This window comes from Pezoporus flaviventris, unplaced genomic scaffold, assembly GCF_033815535.1.
Source record: "Pezoporus flaviventris isolate CSIRO_AGI_PZ_B2104156 unplaced genomic scaffold, CSIRO_AGI_Pfla_v1 ptg000561l, whole genome shotgun sequence".
Classification (NCBI taxonomy): domain Eukaryota; kingdom Metazoa; phylum Chordata; class Aves; order Psittaciformes; family Psittacidae; genus Pezoporus; species Pezoporus flaviventris.
The window spans coordinates 22,741-47,199 of record NW_026893108.1 but is presented as its reverse complement, the minus strand read 5'-3'; the positions used below and the strand labels follow the sequence as shown (position 1 = coordinate 47,199).

General features: G+C 65.2%; 3 protein-coding genes across 4 annotated transcripts; 1 reads left to right on the top strand and 2 right to left on the bottom strand.

The window, feature by feature from the left end:
- Positions 1–208: 208 nt before the first annotated feature.
- PAN2 (poly(A) specific ribonuclease subunit PAN2) lies at positions 209–11,377 on the bottom strand. Its single transcript, XM_061443898.1, is given in 26 exon segments — positions 209–439; positions 517–714; positions 985–1,078; positions 1,198–1,377; positions 1,557–1,568; positions 1,570–1,701; positions 1,797–1,954; positions 2,030–2,120; positions 2,211–2,270; positions 2,815–2,952; positions 3,058–3,199; positions 3,486–3,562; positions 3,713–3,811; positions 4,872–4,978; positions 5,226–5,368; positions 5,556–5,755; positions 5,873–6,001; positions 6,075–6,194; positions 6,473–6,592; positions 7,387–7,478; positions 7,892–8,233; positions 9,745–10,012; positions 10,095–10,172; positions 10,259–10,379; positions 10,474–10,643; positions 11,050–11,377. Coding segments are annotated over 26 exon segments (3,588 nt in total). The 5' UTR covers positions 11,332–11,377; the 3' UTR covers positions 209–404.
- A 1,956-nt stretch (positions 11,378–13,333) lies between these two features.
- IL23A (interleukin 23 subunit alpha) lies at positions 13,334–15,062 on the top strand. 2 transcript variants are annotated; one of them, XM_061443905.1, is made up of 4 exons: positions 13,334–13,722; positions 13,808–13,906; positions 14,609–14,734; positions 14,811–14,957. In XM_061443905.1, the coding sequence occupies exons 1-4, from the start codon at positions 13,558–13,560 to the stop codon at positions 14,955–14,957; spliced, it is 537 nt and encodes a 178-aa protein (XP_061299889.1). In that variant the 5' UTR covers positions 13,334–13,557. The 2 variants fall into 2 exon arrangements, with proteins under 2 accessions (XP_061299889.1, XP_061299888.1); XM_061443904.1 differs by having other exon boundaries at positions 14,609–15,062.
- Positions 15,063–15,118: 56 nt separating this feature from the next.
- Positions 15,119–22,838, bottom strand: LOC133264009 (signal transducer and activator of transcription 2-like). The gene is made up of 23 exons (XM_061443903.1): positions 22,805–22,838; positions 21,851–21,982; positions 21,626–21,776; positions 21,438–21,536; positions 21,270–21,362; positions 21,083–21,161; positions 20,924–21,009; positions 20,695–20,843; positions 20,467–20,625; positions 20,240–20,392; positions 20,130–20,150; positions 19,940–20,033; positions 19,804–19,860; positions 19,637–19,720; positions 19,470–19,568; positions 18,021–18,159; positions 17,891–17,940; positions 17,436–17,524; positions 17,233–17,369; positions 16,546–16,734; positions 16,401–16,458; positions 15,342–16,318; positions 15,119–15,275 (listed from the first exon to the last, which is right to left on the bottom strand). Exons 2-23 carry the CDS (start codon positions 21,979–21,981, stop codon positions 15,142–15,144), a joined length of 3,228 nt encoding a protein of 1,075 aa, XP_061299887.1. The 5' UTR covers position 21,982; positions 22,805–22,838; the 3' UTR covers positions 15,119–15,141.
- Positions 22,839–24,459: the final 1,621 nt, after the last annotated feature.

Below are 24,459 nucleotides of genomic sequence, written 5' to 3'. Positions count from 1 at the left end.
CGCGTGGCGCTCGGCCCCACGGGGGGGCGTGGCCTGCTGTGACTCCACCTCCTCCACCTCTGACTCCGCCCCCTCGGCCACCCTGGCCGCGTCCCCGCCAGGACCCGGGTTCGAGTCCCGGTTCCCCCCGCCGTGTCCCCGGTGCCGGTGCCGGTCCCGGAGCCAAGCAGGAGGCAGCGGCGGGGGTGTCCGAGGCTGCTTTATGAGAGCGCCCGGTCCGGCGGGCGGAGGGGGGGGCAGCGCGGGGGTTGTAACAATTCCCGGTACCGGCAGGGAAAGGGAGTCCCGGGGCACCGGGCCCCGGGGGAGGGCTCGGGGCAGGGTCGGGGTCAGCCCCGTCCCCGCTGCTGGTTCCAGTTCCACGTGTGTCCGCCTCCCTCGGGGCTGCTCGTCGCTGGGCACGGTCACAGGGCCAGCACCGGGGGGAACACGGCCCCATCTGCGGGGCACAGAGCGGGATGAGGGGCTGCGGGGGGCACCGGGGGGGTACGGGGGGGATAAAGGGGGGAGCCTTACGCTTGGGGCTGCTCTGGCTGTCGGGCTCGGGCACCTTCCAGTCCAGTTTCCGTCCCTTCTCATAGAGGCCCTTGAGCACCTTGCGGAAGTCCTCGGGCTCGGAGCCCTGCGGGCTCAGCTCCAGGTACTTGCGGTAGAGCTGCAGCGCCGTGCGCGCGTCCTCGATGCTGTCGTGGGTCTCCCCCTGGATCTTGAGGTCTGTGGGGTCAGGGATGGGGCCAGGGATGGGGTTAGGGATGGGGCTAGGGAGGGGGTCAGGGATGGTGTTAGGGATGGGGTTTAGGGATGGGGCTAGGGAGGGGGTCAGGGATGGGGTTAGGGATGGGGTTAGGGAGGGGGTCAGGGATGGTGTTAGGGAGGGGGTTTGGGATGGGGCCAGGGATGGGGTCAGGGATGGGGTTAAGGATGTTGTTAGGGATGGGGTCAGGGATGTGCCCCTCATCCCGCATCCAACACTGAAGCACTGACCAAGGAAATACCAGGCGAGGAAGCGCAGGGAGATCATCCTCTTCCTGGGGATGTGGAACAGGTAAACGGTGTCGATGACCTGGTCCTTGGGCACCTATGGAGCAGAGGGGGTCCTGCTGCCAGCACTGCGGGGCAGGGGGAGCCCTGGCCCTGCCACCCGGCTCCCAGCCCCACACCGAGCCCCCCCCCCCCCCGCCCTGTGCCCGCTGTCACCATGAGGTTGATGACACGGAAGTCCTTCTGCAGCCCGTGCCCCACAAACTTGACCCCCACGTCGATGAGGAAGCGCAGCTTCAGGTAGGTGGATTTGAGGGTGGTGAGGTGCTTGGAGGAGATCTTGGCATCCAGGTCTCCCGGCTTGATCCCCGAGTACTGGGTCAGGTAATCCACCACCTGCAGAGAGCAGTGCCCACTGTGGGGGCTGCCCCCTCCCCACTTGCCCTGCCTGCATCCCAAGGTGGGTGCTGGCATCATCGTGGGTGCCCCTCCATGGACCTGGTCCCTCCTGTGACCCCACGGGAGACACAGAACGGGTCCACGTCCTTGGGGGGGCCAGGCAGGGCCCCCTTTACCTGCTCCTGTGTGGGAGATGTAGTCGTCGATGAAGGGGACGCCCTCGTTGGGGCCCTGCCCGCGCACGCACGTGATCCTGGCCACCGACATCTGGCTGGGCTTGATGGTGGATTTGGTCCCATCGCTGCGCAGCTCGGCCTCCTCCTGCCATGGGGCGAGGGGAGACCTCGGTGCCACCCCCTTTCGGAGCTGCCCCTGCGTCCCTGCACCCCCTCCCCAGCACGGGGCAGGGACCCCACCTCGTTCAAGGTGACGAACTCGGCATCCAGCCCCACCAGGTCCCCCGCCTGCGGCATCTCGCTCAGCATGAGGGGGATGAAGGTGGCGTGGCACTTGCGCTGCTTGCGAGCCAGCGAGGCCTCCGCCAGCAGCACGCTGGCCTCGATGGGGTTCTTGACTGCAAGGGGAAGGGGGGTGAGCCCCGGGGGGCAGAGGCGCTGCCGCCGCGGCCGCTTCCAGCCCGGGCACTCACTGACGAGGTTGTATTTGGCGTTGAGGTTCCGCCGGGCGTAGTAGAGGATGGCCGGGACCTTCCAGCTCATGTCGAACTGCACCGCCTCGCACTGCGGGCACGGGGCACGGGACAGGGTGTGGGGCCGGGAGCTGCCCCCCGTGGGGACCCACAGCCACCGCCTCACCCCACACACGCTCACCTTGTCCACGGGCTCGATGAGGAAGTCGTTGAAGAGGTACCACTGCTGGTGCGTGACGCCCTGCGGGCAGAGCAGGGGCGCTGCCTTAGGGGGCCCCCCCAGCAAGGCAAAGGCAATGACTCCGTTACCAGGGAAAGAGGGACGTGAGGGTGCCATGTGGGAACTCCCACCCTTCCTGGGACACCCAGGGGAAATCCCTGCCCGCCCCGGGCTGGCAGCCCGCACATGGAGCCCCGGGGCTGGGCAGGCAGAGCCTCTGCCTGACTCCAAGGCAAAACTCCACCGAGACGCAAGGCGGAAGAGGCAGGGATGCAGCCTTGACACACACTGGGAATTCCTGGCTCGGGCACCAGAGCAGCCCTGGCCTGGGGAAGGGAGGTGACGGCCCAGCCCCTACCTGGGGGGACAAGGAGAAGCGGGCAGGGTGCCCGCGAGAGGAGGAACCAGCGTGGGGAAGAGTGGGAAGCGTTTTCCTTCCGCCCTTCCCCGCACCGGACGTGCCTCAGCAGCCCCGGGCTCCGCACTGAGGCACCCGGGAGCGGGTCCGGAGCTGATCCTGCAGCAGGAGGGCAGCAGCACCCCCAGCAGCACCCATGCCCCTCACCTCCTTCCTTTGGTGATAGGTCTCTCCCACTTTGATGTGTCCCACCAGGCTGCCCCCGGTGCGGGAATCCAGGATGTGCACCACGGTGGCCATCAGGTCATAGACATAAACCGACTCGGGGTCCTCGGTGGGGCTCAGCTGCGGGGTTGAGCTCCATGCTTTCCACGCTCCCCCGAGGCCTCTGCCCCACAGCCCCACACGGAGGCGACCACGGAGCCCCCGAGGGAGCTGCTCAGCCTTTACCTCCTCGTTCTCGCTCCAGTTGCAGACATCGAGCTCCTTGCTCTTGGTCAGCCTCATCTTGATGGCGTGCGGGATCCAAACGTTCTTCAGCTCCTCCACGGAAGGATACGGCTGCCCCGGCTCGGGGCTCCCCAGCTCCTTCCTGCACGGAGGAACGTGGAAAACCCGAGCTGGAGGAGTCCTGGGATGTCAGCCAGGATCCCACCCGGCCACAGGACAGGGAAGCCAGAGCCGTGCTGCTTCCCTATGGAGCAGGAGCTGGGAAAGGCCAATGGATGCTCCTGGGCCCAAGGGTATCCCAAGGGAACGTTCCAGGGTCACTCTCTGAGCACCACTGAGGAGCTGCAGCCCCAGAGGTGGCCCCGTGCTCTCTGGGACCCACAGAAGGCACCGCCGGTGTGGGGCAGAGCCCAGGCACAGGCACCTACCACTCCCCAAGGGAGAGCTCTTTGCCTTTGGGGATCTCAAAGCCTCCTCTCTTCATCAGGGCTCTCTGGAAGGCGAACTGGCAATGGAACACAGGCATCAGCATGGGGACGCAGAGAGGGGACAGCCCAGCACATCCCTTGGGACCAACGGAGCCCAGAGCGGGAGCAGCACCCAGGCCTGGCCACGCAGGCACCCATGGGTGCCCGGTGGGAGCCCCAGCGCCCACCTCAGCCTGCGTCCTCCAGAAGTCGGCCTCCTTGGAGCTGTTCACCTCGCAGTTGATGACCAGGACGTCGGGAAGGCAGCGGATGTTCCGTGTCTGGACCTGGGCAGAGAGCAGGACATGGGGTGGGGAGCACCCAAGGCCATGGAGCTCAGCGTGGGTTGGGTGCACGCTGCCTCTTCCCTGCTCTAGAGCTTCCCCCCCTGCCTGGCTGTGCCCTGGGGGCTGGAGGTGCTGCAGGGAACAAGGATCCTTCCCTTTGGGAGCTGTGGCCACATCCCAGGGCTCCCCCAGCCCAGGACCTACCCCGCAGCATGCAGGACCCCAACCTCCAGCAGCCCCCCAGGATGTTCCCCAATGGAGACCCATGGGGTGCTCCCAGCCTCTCCCCACCACCCATGGGATGCTCCCAGCCTCTCCCCACCACCCATGGGGTGCTCCCAGCCTCTCCCCACATCCCATGGGGTGCTCCCTGCCTCTCCCCACCACCCATGGGGTGCTCCCAGCCTCTCCCCACCACCCATGGGATGCTCCCTGCCTCTCCCCACCACCCATGGGGTGCTCCCAGCCTCTCCCCACATCCCATGGGGTGCTCCCAGCCTCTCCCCACCGCCCATGGGGTGCTCCCAGCCTCTCCCCACCACCCATGGGATGCTCCCAGCCTCTCCCCACAACCCATGGGGTGCTCCCAGCCTCTCCCCACCGCCCATGGGGTGCTCCCTGCCTCTCCCCACCACCCATGGGATGCTCCCAGCCTCTCCCCACATCCCATGGGGTGCTCCCAGCCTCTCCCCACCGCCCATGGGGTGCTCCCAGCCTCTCCCCACATCCCATGGGATGCTCCCAGCCTCTCCCCACATCCCATGGGGTGCTCCCAGCCTCTCCCCACCGCCCATGGGGTGCTCCCAGCCTCTCCCCACATCCCATGGGATGCTCCCAGCCTCTCCCCACATCCCATGGGGTGCTCCCAGCCTCTCCCCACTGCCCATGGGATGCTCCCAGCCTCTCCCCACCACCCATGGGGTGCTCCCAGCCTCTCCCCACATCCCATGGGATGCTCCCAGCCTCTCCCCACCACCCATGGGGTGCTCCCAGCCTCTCCCTGCCGCCCGTGGGGTGGCCCCACCCTCTCCCCACACCCCCTGGGGTGCCGGGAGCTCACCGTGGGCTGGTACTTCTCGCAGTTCTCACACCAGGCCTGGGTGTTCTGCTCCAGGCAGATGCTGCGCTTCAGGACCTGCGCAAACTCGTAGTCCTTGACCGCCTTCTCTGAAGGGGGAAAGGTCCCCATCAGCTCCCAGCACCCAAACCCTGCCCCGGGGGAGTCCTCGGGGCTTCCCCCCCATTGAGAAGGTCAAGCCCCAAAGCTGCTTTCCAGCAACCAAAAGCTCCGCTGGGCACAGACCCATCACCTATGGGGCTGCCACGGGCTCCTCCTCACCGGGACCTCATCCCTAGGGATAACCAACCCTTCCCAGCGCCCCGGCAGCGTGACCCCCCCTGCCCCGTGCGTTACCGGTGCTGTCGGGGTAGGAGAGGGTGAAGAGCAGCGTGGAGGACACCCGCACCGTCTCCTTGCCGCAGCGGCACATGCTGCAGTTCTCCATCTCGCAGCTGAAGAGCTGCCCGATGACCGAGCCCCCCGAGGAGCCAAAGGGGCTGCAGGAGCACAGAGCACCGGGCTCAGCGGGATGCCAACGATCCCTACGGAGCCAGCATCCCGGGTGCAGGACCATAGGGGGCTGCGGCTCCGTGTGTTCCCTCAGGGCAAGCAAGCTCCTTCCCCAGCTACGGCTGAGCCCTCGGGAGCCTGCTTTGGCTCCTGCCCGTCCCCACGGGGACTTACGTGGTGCCAGCCCCCCGGTAGGCCTGAGGTCCCTCCTGCTCCTGGGTTTCCTGGTGCAGCTGGGTGAGGATGAAGCGGTTCCAGCTCTGGATCAGCCGGCCCAGGTTCACCTTCCCGGTGGCCTCATCCGAGTCGGCCAAGATGAGCCCCAGCGCCGAGGCCTCCGGGATGGTGCGGAAAGCCCGCAGGAAGTTGCTTCCCTATGGGATGGAGCAGGAGCTGCCCATCCCTGAGGTCAAGGGTAGGAGCGTCCATGGGGCCTGAGGCCACCACCCGGCTCGTGGCGCTGTGGGACGGAGCTGAGCCTCCCCACGCACCTGGCAGGGGTCTCCTCGGGACAGGTCCAGCATGTGGAAGAGCAAGCCCAGCTCACAGCCCAGGCAGAATTCCTTCTGGCACAGGTGGTTCTGGACCAGGCACCGCACCGGCTCCAGGAAGTACAGCACCTGCAGGGGGGGAAGAGTCAAAGCAGGGCCCGGAGCCGCCGCGCTGCGGGCAGGGCTGGGGGGCAGCCCCCACCTGGATCATGCAGTTGCAGTAGGCGTTGGGGATGTGGGGCTCCAGGCCTGCAAACAAGGTCTTGTTGTAATGCTTGAAGTCAAAGTCTTCCAGCCCCAGCTTGGAGTATTTGATGGTGACCTAAGGAGAGACGCAACGCGGTCAGCAGACACCTTCCCACGGCACCTGGGAACCTCCCCATGGGGATACGGTGCTTCCCATGGGGATGTGGTGCTCCTCATGGGGAGACGGTGCTTCCTATGGGGATATGGTGTTCCCCATGGGGATATGGTGCTTCCTATGGGGATGTGGTGCTCCCCATGGGGTTACGGTGCTCCCCATAGGGATATGGTACTTCCCATGGGAAGCAGCCCAGGCTGAGGGCTCCCATCCAGCCCCTTCCCTGCCCCAGGCACAACCTTCCTGTACTTCTTGGCCACCCTGTAGAGATGTGGCTCCTCCTCCCGCCCGATGGGGGACTCGGGCACTTGGCTGAAGCTGTCGAACTCGGTGTCCGTCTCTTTGAGGCGGTAGGGAATCTGGGAGGGGGAAAAGGGAGGGAGGCTGAAGGCGAAGGGAAGCCCGGCGTGGGCTTTCCTGCTTCCTGGAATGAGTGAAGGAATGGGACTTGTCACTGGGGAAATCACAGCGGCGCTGCGGGCAGGGCCGATGCTCAGCAGTGCTTTCCCAAGGGTGAGGGACGTGCCAGGAACCTGCACGCTGGAGAGCTCAGAGCCCTCTGACCACACAGTGAGTTATCCACACAGTGAGTGAGTTATCCACACAGTGAGTTATCCACACAGTGAGTGAGTTATCCACACAGTGAGTGAGTTATCCACACAGTGAGTTACCCATAGAGTGAGTTATCCAGGCAGCAGCAGGTGAGTTACTCACACAGTGAATTACCCATAGAGCAGTGACTGAGTTACTCATAGAGTTAGCTATCCATAGAGCTACCCATAGAGTAAGTTACCCACAGAGTGAGTTATGCATAGACTGAGTTATGCCTAGGGTTAGGGTTAGGGTTAGAGCTGCAACTGAGTTACCCACAGAATGAGCTACCCACAGAGCAGTGACTGAGTCACCCATTGAGTTACTCACAGAGCCACAATGGTTACCCATTGAGTGAGTTACCCATAGAGCAGTGACTGAGTTACCCATAGAGTAGAACCTGAGTTACCCCCCGAGCAGGGATTGCAGCCCAAGGGGAGTCTCCAGCCCTGCCCTCACGCACTGATCCTGCTCAGGGAAAGCTCTTCCCTTCAACCTCTCTGCTGAGGGCTTGCTCCATCCTCCCCCAGCACAGAACCCCCCTGGTCCCCTCTGGGGGTACCTGGTTGCGGAGCTTGGTCCTGGGGTTGGGGGCGTAGCCGATGAACCCCACTTTCTTCATGGTGCGCAGGATCTCGGGGTCCACCGGGGGGGCTCGGCTGCAGAACACCGCAGGGCTCAGGACCACCAGGGCCATGAGGGTGCCCCCACCACAGAACCACGGAACGCTCTGGGTTGGACAGGCCCACCCAGCTCCAAGCCCTGCCACGGGCAGGGACACCTCACACGAGAGCAGGCGGCTCCTTGACCACTGCCAGGGATGGGGCAGCCCCAGCTTCCCCAGAACCCCATTCAAGGGCCTCACCCCCCTCCCAAGAGCTTCAGAGCGGAGCCAAGATCCCTTCCCACCGGGAAGACGGAGCTTGGGCCATGCCCTGCCCTGTCAGCACCCCCTAAGCCCCTCCACGGGCACCGTGCATGCCGCAAGGCACGTGGAGAGGAAGGGAAGTGCCGGCCCCGTGGAGGAGCAATCCCGCTGCCCAGGGCTGGGAGAGAGCGGGCATTACCGGGGGCCGGGGCGGCGTTGGCAGCAGGCCAGTCGGAGAGCAGGGCGTCACTGGTCAGGGGCACGGGGATGAGCGAGAGCGGCACGAGGTCCTGGTGCCAGTCCAAGTGGGGCAGCGAGTCCACGAGGCAGGGCAGGGCGAAGTCGGTCTCCCGGGAGTAGGCGTTGAAGGTGAGGTCGGGGCTGTCGGCCCAGAGGTGGACGCAGCCCTCGGAGTCGCCGAAGGCCAGAGCCTGCTTGCTGGCCGAGACGTCGAAGGTCATGATGAGGGGGCCGACGGTGTTGACGTGGAAGATGTCAGCGGGGTTGGCCAGGCCCGTGGGCTCGCAGAACTGGCACTGCCCTGGGTGACGGGGGGGACACGGAGCCACGTGGCACCGGGGGGACACGCGGGGACACCGAGCCCCTCTTGCTGAGCCAACCCCGTCCCATGCTCAGCCAACCCAGTCCCATGTTCAGCCAACCCCGTCCCATGCTCAGCCAACCCCGTCCCATGCTCAGCAAACCCGGTCCCATGCACACCCAACTCTATCCCGTGTTTACCCAACTCTGTCCCGTGTTCACTCAACTCTATTCCATGTTCACCCAACTCTATCCCGTGTTTACCCAACTCTGTCCCGTGTTCACCCAACTCTGTCCCGTGTTCACTCAACTCTATCCCGTGTTCACCCAACTCTATCCCATGTTCACCCAACTCTATCCCATGCTCACTCAACTCTATCCCAAGTTCACCCAACTCTATTCCATGTTCACCCAACTCTATTCCATGTTCACCCAACTCTATCCCGTGTTTTCCCAACTCTGTCCCGTGTTCACCCAACTCTATTCCATGTTCACCCAACTCTATCCCATGTTCACCCAACTATTCCGTGCACACCCAACTCTATCCCATGTTCACCCAACTCTGTCCCGTGTTCACCCAACTCTATCCCGTGTTCACCCAACTCTGTCCCGTGTTCACCCAACTCTATCCCATGTTCACCCAACTCTATCCCATGTTCACCCAACTCTATCCCATGTTCACCCTATGCTATCCCATGTTCACCCAACTCTATTCCATGTTCACCCAACTCTATCCATGTTCACCCAACTCTATCCCATGTTCACCCTATGCTATCCCATGTTCACCCAACTCTATCCCATGTTCCCCCAACTCTATCCCGTGTTTACCCAACTCTATCCCATGTTCACCCTATGCTATCCCATGTTCACCCAACTCTATTCCATGTTCACCCAACTCTATTCCATGTTCACCCAACTCTATCCCGTGTTTACCCAACTCTATCCCATGTTCACCCTATGCTATCCCATGTTCACCCAACTCTATTCCATGTTCCCCCAACTCTATCCCATGTTTACCCAACTCTATCCCATGTTCACCCTATGCTATCCCATGTTCACCCAACTCTATTCCATGTTCACCCAACTCTATCCCATGTTCACCCAACTCTGTCCCATGTTCACCCAACTCTATCCCATGTTCACCCAACTATTCCGTGCACACCCAACTCTATCCCATGTTCACCCAACTATTCCGTGCACACCCAACTCTATCCCGTGTTCACCCAACTCTGTCCCGTGTTCACCCAACTCTATCCCATGTTCACCCAACTCTATCCCATGTTCACCCAATTCTATCCCATATTCACCCTATGCTATCCCATGTTCACCCAACTCTATTCCATGTTCACCCAACTCTATCCCGTGTTTACCCAACTCTGTCCCATGTTCACCCAACTCTATCCCATGTTCACCCTATGCTCTCCCATGTTCACCCTATGCTATCCCAACTCTATCCCACTGGGATTTGCCCCCGACCATGAGGCCTGGGGGGAACCTGCCCCGCTCACCGACCTGTCTGCGAGATGATGGCCAGGCGGGAGGTGTAGGTGGGGATGAAGCGGAGGAAGAAGGGGTCGATGTGGACCTGCAGGGGGGTGGTGGCCCTCATCATGCGCAGGTCGTAGACCTTGAGGAAGCGGTCGCAGGCCAGCCCGTTCATCCGGCTGGAGAAGCCGCACGTCACCAGCAGGTTCCCGTGGACGTCGAAGTCGGACAAGCTGCCCGAGTAGGCGTCGAACTCGTGCTCCACCACAAAGGTGCGCAGGTCCCGGAGGGAGACCTGGCAGGGCAGGGTGAGGGTGCTGGGAGCTCCCCGAGCACCGGCTCCAGGGGACCCTGCGTCAGGCTGGGGCTGCGGGTACCTTCCCTGAGGTGTGCCCGCAGAAGAAGAAGCGGTTCGATTGCCTCATGATGGTGATCCCGGGGACCTCCACCGTGTACTGGGAAGGGGGCACAAGAGAGGGGCTGAGCAGGGCTGAAGGCCGGCACACGGCACCTCCCGACGGCGGGGAGCAGCCCCCAGCACCTTCTGCGTCTCCTGCACGGTGTTGAGGTCTATCTCCAGGACGTGGTTCTGCAGGCCGGCCACGAGCAGGGTGCTGCTGTCGGTCAGCAGGAGGCTGTGCATGTCCTCGGACTCCTCCATGCTGCACGGAAAGGGCACTCCTCATAGAGCCAAGCTGCCCCCAGCGCGGCTGGGACCCCCCCCTGCAGCACGGCGCAATGGGAGGAGGCACTTACAGGTAGTCGAAGATGATGAGGCCGCCGCGGGACATGTACTTGAGGTTGGTTTTGGTCAGGAAGAGGACGCCGTTCTCCAGGCTCTGGATCTGGCGGATGTCGTCGCTGCTGTTCACTTGGAAGGAGGAATACCTCTCCAGCGTGGGGCCGAAGAAAGAGGTGGCGTGGCCCTGAAAGCACCGGGGATAATGGTGAGATCCCCCCTCCGAGATGGGACACGGTGCTTTCAATTCCAGGAAGAGGGACGCTTCCTGCCCCTGTGGGCCTTGGAAACCCACTTGGGTTTGTCCCTTTCAGGCAGGTTCATAGACTTGTGGAATGCTTTGGGTTGGAAGGGACCTTAAAGCCCATCCAGATCCATGGGCAGGGACACCTTCCACTGGAGCAGCGTGCTCCGACCTGGCCGTGAGCACTGCCAGGGAGGGAGCATCCAAACCTTCTCCGTTCAACCCATTCCAGTGCCCCAGCACCCTCACAGGGAAGAACCTCCCTAGATCCAAGCTGAACGTGCCCTGCTCCACTCTGCACCCATCACCCCTTGTCCTGTCCCCCCGGTGGGGGTCCACGGGCACCTACCCCGTGGTTCCCCACCCACAGCATCTCCTCGTGGAGGTCGAAGTGGGAGACGGAGACGGGCACCCCCACTTCGGACACGGCCGTGTGCAGCTCGCTGTAGACGCCCTCCATGAGGTGCACGGACTCCGGCACCGGGAGCCCCTCCAGCGGGACCCCCTCGGCATCCAGCTCCACGTTGGGCAGGAGGCTGGGGTTGAGGTGTGGGTCCAGGACCGGGTCCAGCGCCGGGTGCAGGGGGGCAGCGTAGTCCGCGAGGGAGGGGTTGAGCCCCTCGAAGTTCATGCTGAAAACCTTTGGAGCAGAGGGAGGACTGCGTGGGGCTGGGAAACACCGGCACCCGGCTGGGAGCAGCACCAGGGCAGCACCGGGGCAGCACCGGGGCAGCACGGGACCCACACCGCCAGCACCAGGACAGCACCGGACGCACACCGCCAGCACCGGCAGCACCGGACCCGCACCAATAGCACCGGGACAGGACGGGACCCACACTGGCAGCACTGGGACAGCACTGGACCCACACCGGCAGCACCGGGGTGGCACTGGACCCACACCAGTAGCACCAGGACAGCACCGGACACACACCAGCAGCACCGGCAGCACCGGGACAGCACCGGACCCGCACCGGCAGCACCGGGGCAGCACCGGACCCACGCCGGCAGCACCGGACCCGCACCGGCAGCACCAACGGCACCGGGGCAGCACCGGACCCGCACCGGTAGCACCAGGACAGCACCGGACGCACACCGCCAGCACCGGCAGCACCGGCAGCACCGGACCCGCACCGGCAGCACCGGGGCAGCCCCAGCAGCGCCCCCGCGGGGAACCGGACACCCCAAGCCCCGCCTCACCGCCCCCCCCCCTCCCCGCGAGGCACGGGGCCAGCTCCGTGCCCGTCTCCGTTATCTCGGCGGGGCCGGCACCGGCCCCAGGCCGCTATCAGCACCCGCAGCCCCGGGCGGGTCCCCGCTGGCCCCGAGCCGTTCCCTAACCCCCCCCCCCCCCCGCGCCCGCCGTTACCGAGCTGGGCCCGGGCTCGTCCCGCTGCGCAGCCACGGCCGGGCCAGGGCCGCCGCCGTCGCTATGGCAACCGCGCCCCCCGCGCTCCTGCCCGGTGCACCGGCTGGCGTCCCGGGACCGGAGGACCAATGGCGACGCAGAGGCGCGAGCGCTGGCCAATCAGCGCCTGAGTGAGGCGGGACTAAGGGGCCCGGCTGGGGTGGTGTGCGGGACGGCGCGGCGGAGAGGACAAAAAGGATGGCACCGGACGTAGCGGAGTCCCCGAGTGTCCGCGGATGCTCCGCGATGTCCTGCGCTGCTCCCGAACATCCGCAGCGCCCCACCGTGCCCCACCGTGCCCCACCGCGCCCCACCGCGCCCCACCGCGCCCCACCGTGCCCCACCGTGCCCCGCCGTGCCCCACCGTGCCCCGCCGTGCCCCACAGTGCCCCACCGTGCCCCACAGTGTCCTACCGTGCCCCACCGTGCCCCACCGTGCCCCACAGTGTCCTATCGTGCCCCACAGTGTCCTATCGTGCTCCACAGTGTCCTACCGTGCCCCACCGTGCCCTACAGTGTCCTGCCGTGCCCCACAGTGTCCTACCGTGTCCCACCGTGCCCCACAGGGCCCCACCGTGCCTCACAGTGTCCTACCATTCCCCACGGTGTCCTACCGTGCCCCACCGTGCCCTACAGTGTCCTACCATTCCCCACAGTGTCCTACCGTGCCCCACAGTGTCCTACCGTGCCCCACCATGCCCCACAGTGCCCCACCGTGCCCCACCGTGCCCTACAGTGTCCTGCCGTGCCCCACAGTGTCCTACCGTGCCCCACCGTGTTCCCTGAGGTCCCCAAGCCAAAGCACCGTACCCGGTCCGTGATGCTGCCACCCGTCCCGTTCACCCTCCCCGGCCGCCCCTTCCCGAGCCTCCCCGCTCCCCGTGCTTGCGGCGCTCCGGGTGCGAGCCCCCGTGCCCGGGGAAGGCCGGGGGCAGCCCCGCCGGGCGGGAGCAGGAAGCGCCCGGAGCCGCCCCGTCGGGGCCGCCGCGATTGCGGCTCCGCGGGCAGCGCGACCCGGCCGGGCTGCGGGGCCTGCGGGGGGCGCGGACGGGGGAAGCCCCGGGAGCCGCTGTTGCTGCGATGGGGCCGCCCCGGCCGATCACGGAGGCAGCGGGGGAGAGCGGAGGGGACAATGCGGGACTGCGGGGGTCCCGTCCCACCCGGTGCGCTCGGGGTGGGGGGGAGGCCCCGGTCCCGCCCGTGCCGCTGCCGCCGCGGAGCCGCCAGGAACTGCCCTGGGTTTTCCTGCCCGTCCGGTCCCGTCCCATCCCGGCGCGGGGCCGGGCCCGGCGGGGCGCAGCCCGGGGACCCCGGCCCGGTATCGGTTCTGCTTTCGGGGGAGGCGGCGATTTCGCAGTAACGGGGGGCGGGTGCCACCTGCCCCGGGGATTCCCCACCTGCCGCCGCCCCATAAGAGCCCGGTGGCGGCGCCGGTGGCGGCACCGACCCGCCATGGACCCGCTCCGACGCCTCTGCCTCCCGCTGCTGCTGCTGCTGCTGCCGCCCGCGGCCCCGGCCCCGGCCCCGGTCCCCGGCCCCAACTGGGCCGCCTGCAAGAGCCTCTCTCGGGAGCTGTCGGGGCTGGTGGCGACCCTCAAAGAGCCCCACGGAGTCCTGGTGAGCGCGGAGGGGGGGGCTCGGATGGGGGGGGCAGGGGGTGCCGGGGGACGTGGGGACCTCATTGACCCCCCCCCGCTGCCAGGAGGACACGCACCTGAGCGAGGAGGACCCCAAGAACTGGCCCCCCCGGATCCGCTGCAGTGACGCCTGCGACCCCTCCAATCTGGACACCAACAACACGGTGCATGGGGTGCTGGGGGACAACGGGGGCCTGAGGGGGTCCCATGGGTGCTGGGGTTTGTGCCTGGCGTCCAGAGGTGCGCGGGGATCCCAGGGATGCTGAGGGATGCATTTGGGGTTCCCGTGGGTCCTGAGGGTGCCAGGGATGCAGTTGTGATTCCTATTGGTGATGGGGGTCCCAGTGATGCTCAGGGATGCAATTGGGGTTCCCATGGGTGCTGGGAGTTCCAGGGATGCACGTGGGATTCCTATTGGTAATGGGGGTACCAGGGATGCTGAGGGATGCAGTTGGGGTTCCCGTGGGTGCTAGGGGTCCCAGAGGTGCTGAGAGATGCAATTGGGATTCCCACTGTTGATGGGGGTCCCAGGGATGCAGTTGGGATTCCCATGGGTTCTGGGGGTCCCAGGGGTGTACTTGGGATTCCTATTGGTGATGGGGTTCCCAGGGATGCTGAGGGATGTGCTTGCGATTCCCATGGGTCATGAGGGTCCAAGGGGAGCAGTTTGGATTCCTATTGGTGCTGGGGTTCCCAGGGATGCTGAGGGATGTGCTTGTGATTCCCATGGGTCATGAGGGTCCAAGGGGAGCAGTTTGGATTCCTATTGGTGCTGGGGTTCCCAGGGATGCTGAGGGATGCAGTTGGGCCCCCCAGGGGTGCCGGGGGATGTACCCGGGTCCCCTCTCACCCCCCTGTCCCCGCAGCGCTGCCTGCACCGCATCCTCCAGGGGCTGCAGCACTACCGGGACCTGCTGAGCTCCGACATCTTCACCGCCCGCCGCCTGCCCCCGCTGGAGGCCGCCCTGGAGCAGCTGCTGGGGCTGGTGCAGGTGAGGGGATGGGGGCCGGGACCCCCGCCGGGAGCCCCCGCACCCCATCAGCCCCTTAACGCCGCTGTCCCCACAGAAGGAGCCCGCCCGCCCGCCCCGGCGCCCCATGGCCCGCAGCGATCCCTGGGCTCAGCCGCTGCTGCAGCGCCTGGCGCTCCAGCGCCTCCAGTCCTTCAGCACCATCATGAGCCGCGTCTTCACCCACAGCGCCGGCCCCCGCTGAGGCCCGGGGGGGGGGCCCGACTATTTATTCCCCTCCGGAGGGGTTATTTATGTGCTGTTGGACGCTATTTATCGCGGGTATTTATGGGTTGCGAATAAAGGGCTGAAGGAGGCGAGCGGCTCCGTGCGTGCGGCACAAACCCGGGTAGGAAGAGAGGAAGAGGTTTATTTACGGGGGGGGGGCGTCACTGGAAGTCGTTGGCATCGATGTGGAGCGGGGGGAAGTCGGTGCTGAAGAGGGACCCGACGGCAGCGGGGAGCGCCGCGTCCTCGGGCTGCGGCAGGAACGGGTCGTGGGCATCCAGGAGCGCGGCGCTGCCTGCGGGGGGCGGCCGGAGCTCAGCGCCGAAGGGGCGCCCCTGTCCCCTCCGGCCCCGGCACTCACCCTCCAGCCCCGGGCCCGGGCCCTGCCCCTCCGCGGCCTCCAGGGCGTTGGGCATCAGCTCCGCCGCTTCCAGCGCTTCCAGGGTCCCCGAGCCCTCTGCGAGCGACTGCAGGAGCTCCTGCATGTCCAGGCTCCCGGGCAGCGGCTCCAGGTCCCTCAGCTCCGGTGGCAGCGGCCCCGGCTCCTCAGGGACCAGCAGCGGCTCCACAGCCCCTGACACCAGCTGCAGCATCCCCGCATCCCCAGGCACCGGCTGCAGCATCCCCGCATCCCCAGGCACCGGCTGCAGCATCCCCGCATCCCCAGGCACCGGCTGCAGCATCCCCGCATCCCCAGGCACCGGCTGCAGCATCCCCGCATCCCCAGGCACCGGCTGCAGCATCCCCGCATCCCCAGGCACCGGCTGCAGCATCCCCCCATCCCCAGGCACCGGCTGCAGCATCCCCCCATCCCCAGGCACCGGCTGCAGCATCCCCGCATCCCCAGGCACTGGTTGTGGTATCCCTGTATCCCCAAGCATTGGCTGTGGTATCCCCATGTCCCCGGGCACCGGCTGCAGCATCCCTGCATCCCCGGGCACCGGCTGCCCTCTAGGCACCACTTGCAGCATCGCCACAGCTCCCGGTCCCGGCTGCAGCATCCCCTGGCCCTCGGGGATGAGCTGCAGCACCAACTGCGGCTCCATGCTCCCAATGCCCGGCTGCAGCATCTCCAAGACCCCTGATGCGACCTGCAGCGGCTGCAATGGCTCCAGGCCTGGGGGCTGTGGCTGCAGCAACGCGGGGCTCGTGGCCATCACCTGCACTGTCCCTGGGCTCGTGGGCTGCACCGATCCCCGGTTCCCAGGCACGACCTGCAGCATCCCTGGCTCCCTGGGCTGCTGCGCCCCGGAGCTGCCAGGCTGCAGCTTCAGCGTCTCCAGGTTTTCCGTGGCTGTCACCAGCTCCTCTTCTGTCTGCCACGACTCATTGGCCTGCCTATGGGAAGAGATGCAGGGTTGAGGCTATGGGGGGGGACGCAGGGGGACCCCCATTGCCACGTGGCATCGCCCTGCCTCACCTGGAGGACACGCGGATGAGGCGCCGGTTCAGGTACTTCTTCTGCTCCATCAGGTTCCCTGTGGGCAACAATGGGATGTCGAGGAGGGGGGGGCTGCAGACCTCAACACCCCCCCCCGTTGTCCCACCCCACATCGGGGCCGTACCCTCCTCCCTCTTGCTATAGTAGGGCCCGAAGGCTTCGTCGCGGGGGATGTTGGGGTGCAGGAACTGGAGCGGGTTCTCGGGGATGTTCTCCTCCACCAGCAGCTGGTAGTCACGGATGATGTCGGGTAGCGCCAGGGACACCAGCTCGGCCGCAGTGTAGGGGACCACGGCGCGGAACGCGGGGGGCCCTATGGGGAGGAGGCTGTTGTTGTGGGATATGGGGATACCCGTGTGGGGACCCACTACTGGGATATGGGGATAGCCCGTATGGGGACCCACTATTGGGATACAGGGATATCCTGTATGGGGACTCACTATTGGGATATGGGGATAGCTCCTATGGGGACCCACTACTGGGATATGGGGATAGCCCGTATGGGGACCCACTATTGGGATACAGGGATATCCTGTATGGGGACTCACTATTGGGATATGGGGATAGCTCCTATGGGGACCCACTACTGGGATATGGGGATAGCCCATATGGGGACCCACTACCGGGATATGGGGATAGCCTGTATGGGGACCCACTATTGGGATGTGGGGATAGCTCCTATGGGGACCCACTACTGGGATATGGGGGACCCACTATTGGGATATGGGGGTAGCCCATATGGGGACCCACTATTGGGATATGGGGATAGCTCCTATGGGGACCCACCACTGGGCTATGGGGGAGCACTCACCGCTCTCAGGATGCTCCACCCAGGTGCAGGTGACCCCCCCCAGGATGCTCTCACTGAACCGGATCAGGAACGTCCCCGTCCTCTTCCCCTTCAGCAGCTTCTTCTCCTGCTTCCGGCTCACGAAGCCCAGGATGAGCCTGGGGGAGGCCCCGTCAGCACCCCCCAGGGACCCCCCCATTGATCCCCCCCCCGCAGCCCCTTACCCATCCTTCCAGAGCTGCTTGAGGTGCTCCTGGAGCAGCCCCAGGATCCCGTCCAGCCAAGCCCAGAAGGAGAAGCCAGCGGCACCATCCTACAGGGAACAGGGGGGCCATGCGGGCCATAGGGGGCTATGTGGGCTATAGGGGCTATAGGGGGACTATGGGGGGCAATGGGGGGCAATGGGGGCCATAGGGGGCTATGGGGGGCAATGGGGGACTATGGGGGGGCTATGGGGGCCATAGGGGGCTATGGGGGGCAATGGGGGGCTATGGGGGCCATAGGGGGCTACGGGGGGCAATGGGGGACTATGGGGGGCAATGGGGGGACTATGGGGGGCAATGGGGAGCTATGGGGGCCATAGGGGGCTTTGGGGCTATGGGGGCTATGGGGGACTATGAGAGGCAATGGGGGGACTATGGAGGGCAATGGGGGGCTATGGGGGGCAATTGGGGCTCACCTTGGAGAACTTGGTCCAGCTCAAGGTGCTCTCTGGAGACGGCTTCGAGCCTTGGAGGGGGAGCGCAGGGTGAGGGGGGCAGGGGTGGGGGGCAGGGGTGAGGGGGTGTCGGGGCCCGGCCCCCCCGTACCGAAGAGCTTCTCGGCCAGCATGAGGAGGTGCTCCCGGGCCAGGCCCCGCTCGGCCACGCTCTGGAACTGCCAGCTCAGCACCTGCGCCAGCAGCGGCCACGGCGCCGCGGGGGGGGCCGAGAAGAACTGGAACTGGGGCTCCTGTGGGGCCGGAGCGGTGGCATGGGGAGGGGAGAGGGACCGGGGAGGGGAATGGGATGGAGAATAGGCACTGGGGTGGAGAATAGGGACTGGGGTGGAGAATAGGAACTGGGGTGGAGAATAGGGACTGGGGTGGAGAATAGGGACTGGGGTGGAGAATAGGGACTGGGGTAGAGAATAGGGATGGAGAATAGGGATGGGGATGGAGAATAGGGATGGGGATGGAGAATAGGCACTGGGGTGGAGAATAGGGACTGGGGTAGAGAATAGGGACTGGGGTGGAGAATAGGGACTGGGGTAGAGAATAGGGACTGGGGTGGAGAATAGGGATGGAGAATAGGGATGGGGATGGAGAATAGGGACTGGGGTGGAGAATAGGGACTGGGGTGGAGAATAGGGACTGGGGTAGAGAATAGGGACTGGGGTAGAGAATAGGGACTGGGGTGGAAATAGGGATGGAGAATAGGGATGGGGATGGAGAATAGGGATGGGGATGGAGAATAGGGACTGGGGTGGAGAATAGGGATGGAGAATAGGGATGGGGATGGAGAATAGGGATGGGGATGGAGAATAGGCACTGGGGTGGAGAATAGGGACTGGGGTGGAGAATAGGGATGGGGATGGAGAATAGGAACTGGGGTGGAGAATAGGGATGGGGATGGAGAATAGGGACTGGGGTGGAAAATAGGGACTGGGGTAGAGAATAGGGACTGGGGTGGAGAATAGGGATGGAGAATAGGGATGGGGATGGAGAATAGGGATGGGGATGGAGAATAGGGACTGGGGTGGAGAATAGGGATGGGGATGGAGAATAGGGACTGGGGTAGAGAATGGGGATGGGGATGGAGAATAGGGACTGGGGTGGAGAATAGGGATGGGGATGGAGAATAGGGATGGGGATGGAGAATAAGGATAGGGAATAGTGGTAGGAACAATGACAGCGAACAGGGATAAGAACTGGGAGAGAGAATAGGAATGGGGAAGAGGGAACAGGGGATAGGGAACAGGGGTAAGGACTAGGAGAGAGAACAGGGATAGGGAATAGGGAACAGGGAGAGGGACTGGGTCAGAGAATAGGGACTGGGATAGAGAACAGGGATAGGGAACGGGGATAGGGACTGGGATAGAGAACAGGGATAGGGTACAGGGACATGGAACAGGGATTGGGACAGGGACAGAGCACAGGGATAGGGACCAGGACTGGGACCAGGGAGATGCACTGAGGCAGAGCACAGGGGGCCAGAGCCCTGCACCAGGCACAGGGGGCCAGGGCCATGCTGGGGAGGGGGGGGGGGGGTCCCACTTGCCTTAGGGTCGGGGCTGAGCATGTTGAACCAGAGGATGGAGGCCCAGGCGCTGGAGAGCTGGCTGTTGTTGGAGATGATGACAAAGGGCAGCGTGGAGGTCTGCGGGGAGAGCAGGGCTCAGGCTGCACCCCCGGCCCCCCCCGGCCCCCCCCGGGCCCATCGCTCACCTCCAGCTCCAGCTCCAGCCCGCAGTACGCGTACGCCAGCGTGAAGGTGATGAGGTGCAGCTCCTCCGTCACCACCACGGGGCCCTATGGGGCAACGGGGTGGGGTGGGGGGGTGTCACCGTGGGGCACCGGCCACCCCCATTGCCCCCCAGCAGCGCTGCACCCACCTCGCCGCCGCCTTTGCTGCCCTTGCCGGCCCGGCTGTCCTTCTGCTCCTTCAGCGTCTGTGGGGCGGGACAGGCTCAGGGGCGGCGTCCTCGCCCCATGGAGGACTTGGGGGTGTAAGGGGGGGGGGATCCGTACCAGGTACTGGAAGTCGCAGACCAGCCCCTCCTGGGGACTGTCCCCTGCCAGGAGGGTTTTGCTGCTCGATGTCAGGATGTTGAACCTGCGGAACCTGATGGGGGGCAGATAAAGGCAGCGGGTGGGGGGCCGGGACCCCCGGATGGGGTGGGTCGGGGCACATCCCCTGCATCCATCACTCATCTCTCACCCCTTTATCTTGGGGGGGTCCCTGCAACAGACAAGGGAGCATCAGCTGGGACCCCCCCCTCGTTGATGCGCTGATGGACGGGGCGGCGGCGGGGAGGGGGGGCTCCGGACCTGTCGATGTGGATCGAGGTCTCCATGGGGTGGTTGCGGTCGTGGAGGCGCAGGAGGAGGCGGGCGCGGGCTGAGAACTTGGTGGCGGTGCGGAGCACGAGAGGGCGCTTGAAGGCGTTGGGCATCGTGGGCTGCTGCTCCACCACGAAGGCTCTGCCATTGGGGGGGGGGGGGGTCAGGACCACCCCCCTTTTACACCCCCCCGATCCAATGCGTGTCCCCCCCACCTCTGTATCAGGTACGAGAGCAGCTCCTTGAGGCGCTTCTCCAGGAGCGGGGGCTCTGCCTTGAGCGGGTCCCTCTCGTAGGTCACCTTCAGGCACAGCTCCCCCAGCGCCCGCAGCAGCCGCAGCAGCTGGAAGAGCCCCTGGCCCAGCTCCGTGAACCTGCGGCACCGGGAGGGGGCTCAGTGGGGTCCGGTCCGTGCCCCCGCTCCATCCCATCACCATCACTACCAGGTCTCCAAGGGGCGCAGGTTGGTGTCCTCGGGGGCCCCCATGCAGGCGCGCTGCTGCCGGTCCCTCCACGCCTCCAGCTCCTGCAGCACGAAGTCCTGCAGCGTCTCGCTGCGCCCCAGGAGCTGCTGTATCTGAGCCAGCACCTCCTATGGATGGACACGGGGATGAGCGGGGTCGGGGGGGGGGGGAAGCCCTTAAAGCCCATCCGTGGAGCCCCCATCCTCACCCGCCGCTGCCGGTCCAGGATCTGCAGCTTGGCCTGGAGCGCTTGGATCTGCTGCGCGTACTGGGGGTCATTGGTCCTGTCCTCGCCTGCGGGTGGGGTTTGGGGGTTCAGGGGGTTCGGGGGGGGCGCAGGGCGGCGCGGGGCAGGATTGAGCCTTACCCGGCACGTAGTGCACCTTGAAGCAGAAGTCAAAGGCGTCCTGCATGTCCTCGAGGTGCCGGAAGGCGCATTCCGCTTCCTGGGGGGGGGTACAAGGGGGTGAGGAAGCAGGCAGCCCCCCCCCCCCTTTCCCCCCGGGACATGGGGATGGGGACATGGGGGTCTGGGGTGGGGGGGGGTCCGTTACCTGCAGGGCTGTGTGGAGCTCAGCCAAGCGCCGCTGGATCTGCTGCTCGCGGTCGTTCCTCGGGGACGGGCTGGGCGCTGGGGCTGCCCCCCCCTATGGAAACAGGGGGGTGCTGTGGGGCAGAGCCCCATGGGGTGCACTGGGAAGGGGGGGGGACACCTGCCCTACCTGCCCCCCCGCCTGCCCCAGGCGCAGGATGCGCCGCTCCTCCTGCAGCAGATTGGCCACCAGGTTGGCGAAGGTCTCCGGGCACTCCTCGAACTTGGCCTTGAAGGGGCTGAGGGGGTCAGTGGGGGGCAGAGACCCCCCCCCCATCATGGACACCCCCGTCCCCAGCACCCCCTCCCATCGCCTACCTGCAGGTCCCGATGGGCCTTGCGGAGGTTGTGCCTCAGCATGAAGTCCTCATTGCCCAGCCCCAGGCTGCCCAGGCGCTCCCAGAGCAGCACCAGCAAGGAGTGGAAAAGCATCCGGGCATGGGAGGAGAGCGGCTCCGCCGCCTGGCGCCTGCGGCACCGGGGGCTCAGCACCGGCCCCGCAGCGCCCGCATCCCGGGGTAACCCCGGCCCCGGCCCCGTTACCAGTTCTGGTCCTCGATCCACGCTGCCAGGCACTGCCGCACGGCCATGGGCAGCGCGGCCCCGGCGTACAGCTCGTGGATCTGCTCCAGGTACGCGTTGGCCAAGTTCTGCACCTCCTGCCATTGTGCCATGCTGGGGGGGACGGCGGGGGGTCAGGGCGTCTCATAGAGCACCCCACAGAGCACCCCATAGAGCACCCCATAGAGCACCCCACAGAGCACCCCATAGAGCACCCCATAGAGCATCCCATAGAGCACCCCATAGAGCACCCCACAGAGCACCCCACAGAGCACCCCATAGAGCACCCCATAGAGCATCCCATAGAGCACCCCATAGAGCACCCCACAGAGCACCCCATAGAGCACCCCATAGAGCACCCCATAGAGCATCCCATAGAGCACCCCATAGAGCACCCTATAGAGCACCCCATAGAGCACCCCATAGAGCACCCCACAGAGCACCCCATAGAGCACCCCACAGAGCACCCCACAGAGCACCCCATAGAGCACCCCATAGAGCCCCCCATAGAGCACCCTATAGAGCACCCCATAGAGCATCCCATAGAGCACCCCATAGAGCACCCCACAGAGCACCCCACAGAGCACCCCATAGAGCACCCTATAGAGCACCCCATAGAGCATCCCATAGAGCACCCCATAGAGCACCCTATAGAGCACCCCATAGAGCACCCCATAGAGCACCCCATAGAGCATCCCATAGAGCACCCCATAGAGCACCCCACAGAGCACCCCACAGAGCCCCCCACAGAGCACCCCATAGAGCACCCTATAGAGCACCCCATAGAGCACCCCCCAGACCACTCTCTACCCCTATAGAGCACCCCCCAGACCACTCTCTACCCCTATAGAGCACCCTATAGAGCACCCCATAGAGCACTCTACCCCTATAGAGCCCCTTACAGAGCACCCCCCAGGGCTCCCCGCACTCCCGTACCTGCCCGCAGCACGGTGCTCCCGGGTCCCGCTGCTCCGACGGGAGCGCCCCGCGCCGCAGCCCCGTCCTGGCCCGGGAGGGAGCCCTGAGCCGCGGGGCTCACGCACCCCCCGCTCCTCCCGTCGCCCCTCGCAGGGACCCCCCGACACCGACCCCCCCCGTTCACCCCGATGGGGTCCGGGCACCCCGGAGCCCCCCAATGGAGCCCTCAAGGGGGGGTCCCCCCCCGCCGGTCCCGGGGTCCCTGCCCCGGGCCCCCCCCGTCGGGGCCCACCTCGGCCGCTACCGGCGCAGGAAGGGGAGTGGCCACGCCCCCCCCCGCCCGCTGCTCGCGATGATTGGCGGAGCGCGGAGGAGAGGCCACGCCCCCTCCCGGGGCGCAGGGGTGGTTCCAGCGGGGTTGCCCGCTTCCCCGAAATGACGTCACGGGGCGGGGCCAACGGGGAAGCAGGGATGGGGACAGCGGGAGATGGGGAGAGGGACATGGAATGGGGGGACTGGGATAGGGATGGGGGACAGGGATAGGGATGGGGGACAGAGGGATAAGGACATGGGGATAGGGATGGGGGACAGAGGGATAGGGATATGGGGATAGGGATATGGGGGACAGAGGGATAAGGACATGGGGATAGGGATGGGGGACAGAGGGATAAGGACATGGGGATAGGGATATGGGGATAGGGATGGGGGACATAGGGATAAGGACATGGGGATAGGGATATGGGGATAGGGATGGGGGACACAGGGATAAGGACATGGGGATAGGGATGGGGGACAGAGGGATAGGGACATGGGGATAGGGATGGGGGACAGAGGGATAGGGATATGGGGATAGGGATATGGGGGACAGAGGGATAAGGACATGGGGATAGGGATGGGGGACAGAGGGATAAGGACATGGGGATAGGGATATGGGGATAGGGATGGGGGACAGAGGGATAAGGACATGGGGATAGGGATATGGGGGACATAGGGATAAGGACATGGGGACAGGGATATGGGGACTGGGATATGGAATAGGGTACTGGGACAGGGATGGGGGACATAGGGGCAAGGATATGGGGATAAGTATGGGGGACACAGGGATAAGGACATGCAGACAGGGACATGGAATAGGGGGACATGGAATGGGGGGACTGGGACAGGAAGGGGGACATAGGGATAAGGACATGGGGACAGGGATATAGGGATAGGGATGGGGGACATGGGGACAGGGATATGGGGATAGGGATGGGGGACATGGGGATAAGGACATGGAGACAGGGATGTGGGGATAGGGATGTGGGACATAGGGATATGGACATGGGGACAGGGATGTGGGGATAGGGATGGGGGACATAGGGATATGGACATGGGGACAGGGATTTGGGGATAGGGATGGGGGACATGGGGATATGGACATGGGGACAGGGATTTGGGGATAGGGATGGGGGACATGGGGATAAGGACATGGAGACAGGGATGTGGGGATAGGGATGGGGGACATGGGGATAAGGACATGGAGACAGGGATGTGGGGATAGGGATGGGGGACATGGGGATAAGGACATGGAGACAGGGATGTGGGGACAAGGAAGCAGGAGGCCAAGGAATTGCGACAGGGACACGGAGGGGGAGCCCTGGGGACAGTGACGGGGCCAGGCCGGCTGCCACCAC

What these genes read in the sequence shown, in the direction of transcription:
- IL23A (XM_061443904.1), top strand. Translation starts at nt 13,558, where the DNA reads ATGGACCCGCTCCGACGCCTCTGCCTCCCGCTGCTGCTGCTGCTGCTG. An exon ending in AAGAGCCCCACGGAGTCCTG is followed by an intron (nt 13,723 to 13,807) that starts GTGAGCGCGGAG and finishes CCCCGCTGCCAG; the next exon opens with GAGGACACGCACCTGAGCGA. An exon ending in ATCTGGACACCAACAACACG is followed by an intron (nt 13,907 to 14,608) that starts GTGCATGGGGTG and finishes CTGTCCCCGCAG; the next exon opens with CGCTGCCTGCACCGCATCCT.
- LOC133264009 (XM_061443903.1), bottom strand. Translation starts at nt 21,981, where the DNA reads ATGGCACAATGGCAGGAGGTGCAGAACTTGGCCAACGCGTACCTGGAG. An exon ending in AGGCCCATCGGGACCTGCAG is followed by an intron (nt 21,537 to 21,625) that starts GTAGGCGATGGG and finishes AGCCCCTTCAAG; the next exon opens with GCCAAGTTCGAGGAGTGCCC. An exon ending in GCTGGACCAAGTTCTCCAAG is followed by an intron (nt 17,525 to 17,890) that starts GTGAGCCCCAAT and finishes TGTTCCCTGTAG; the next exon opens with GATGGTGCCGCTGGCTTCTC.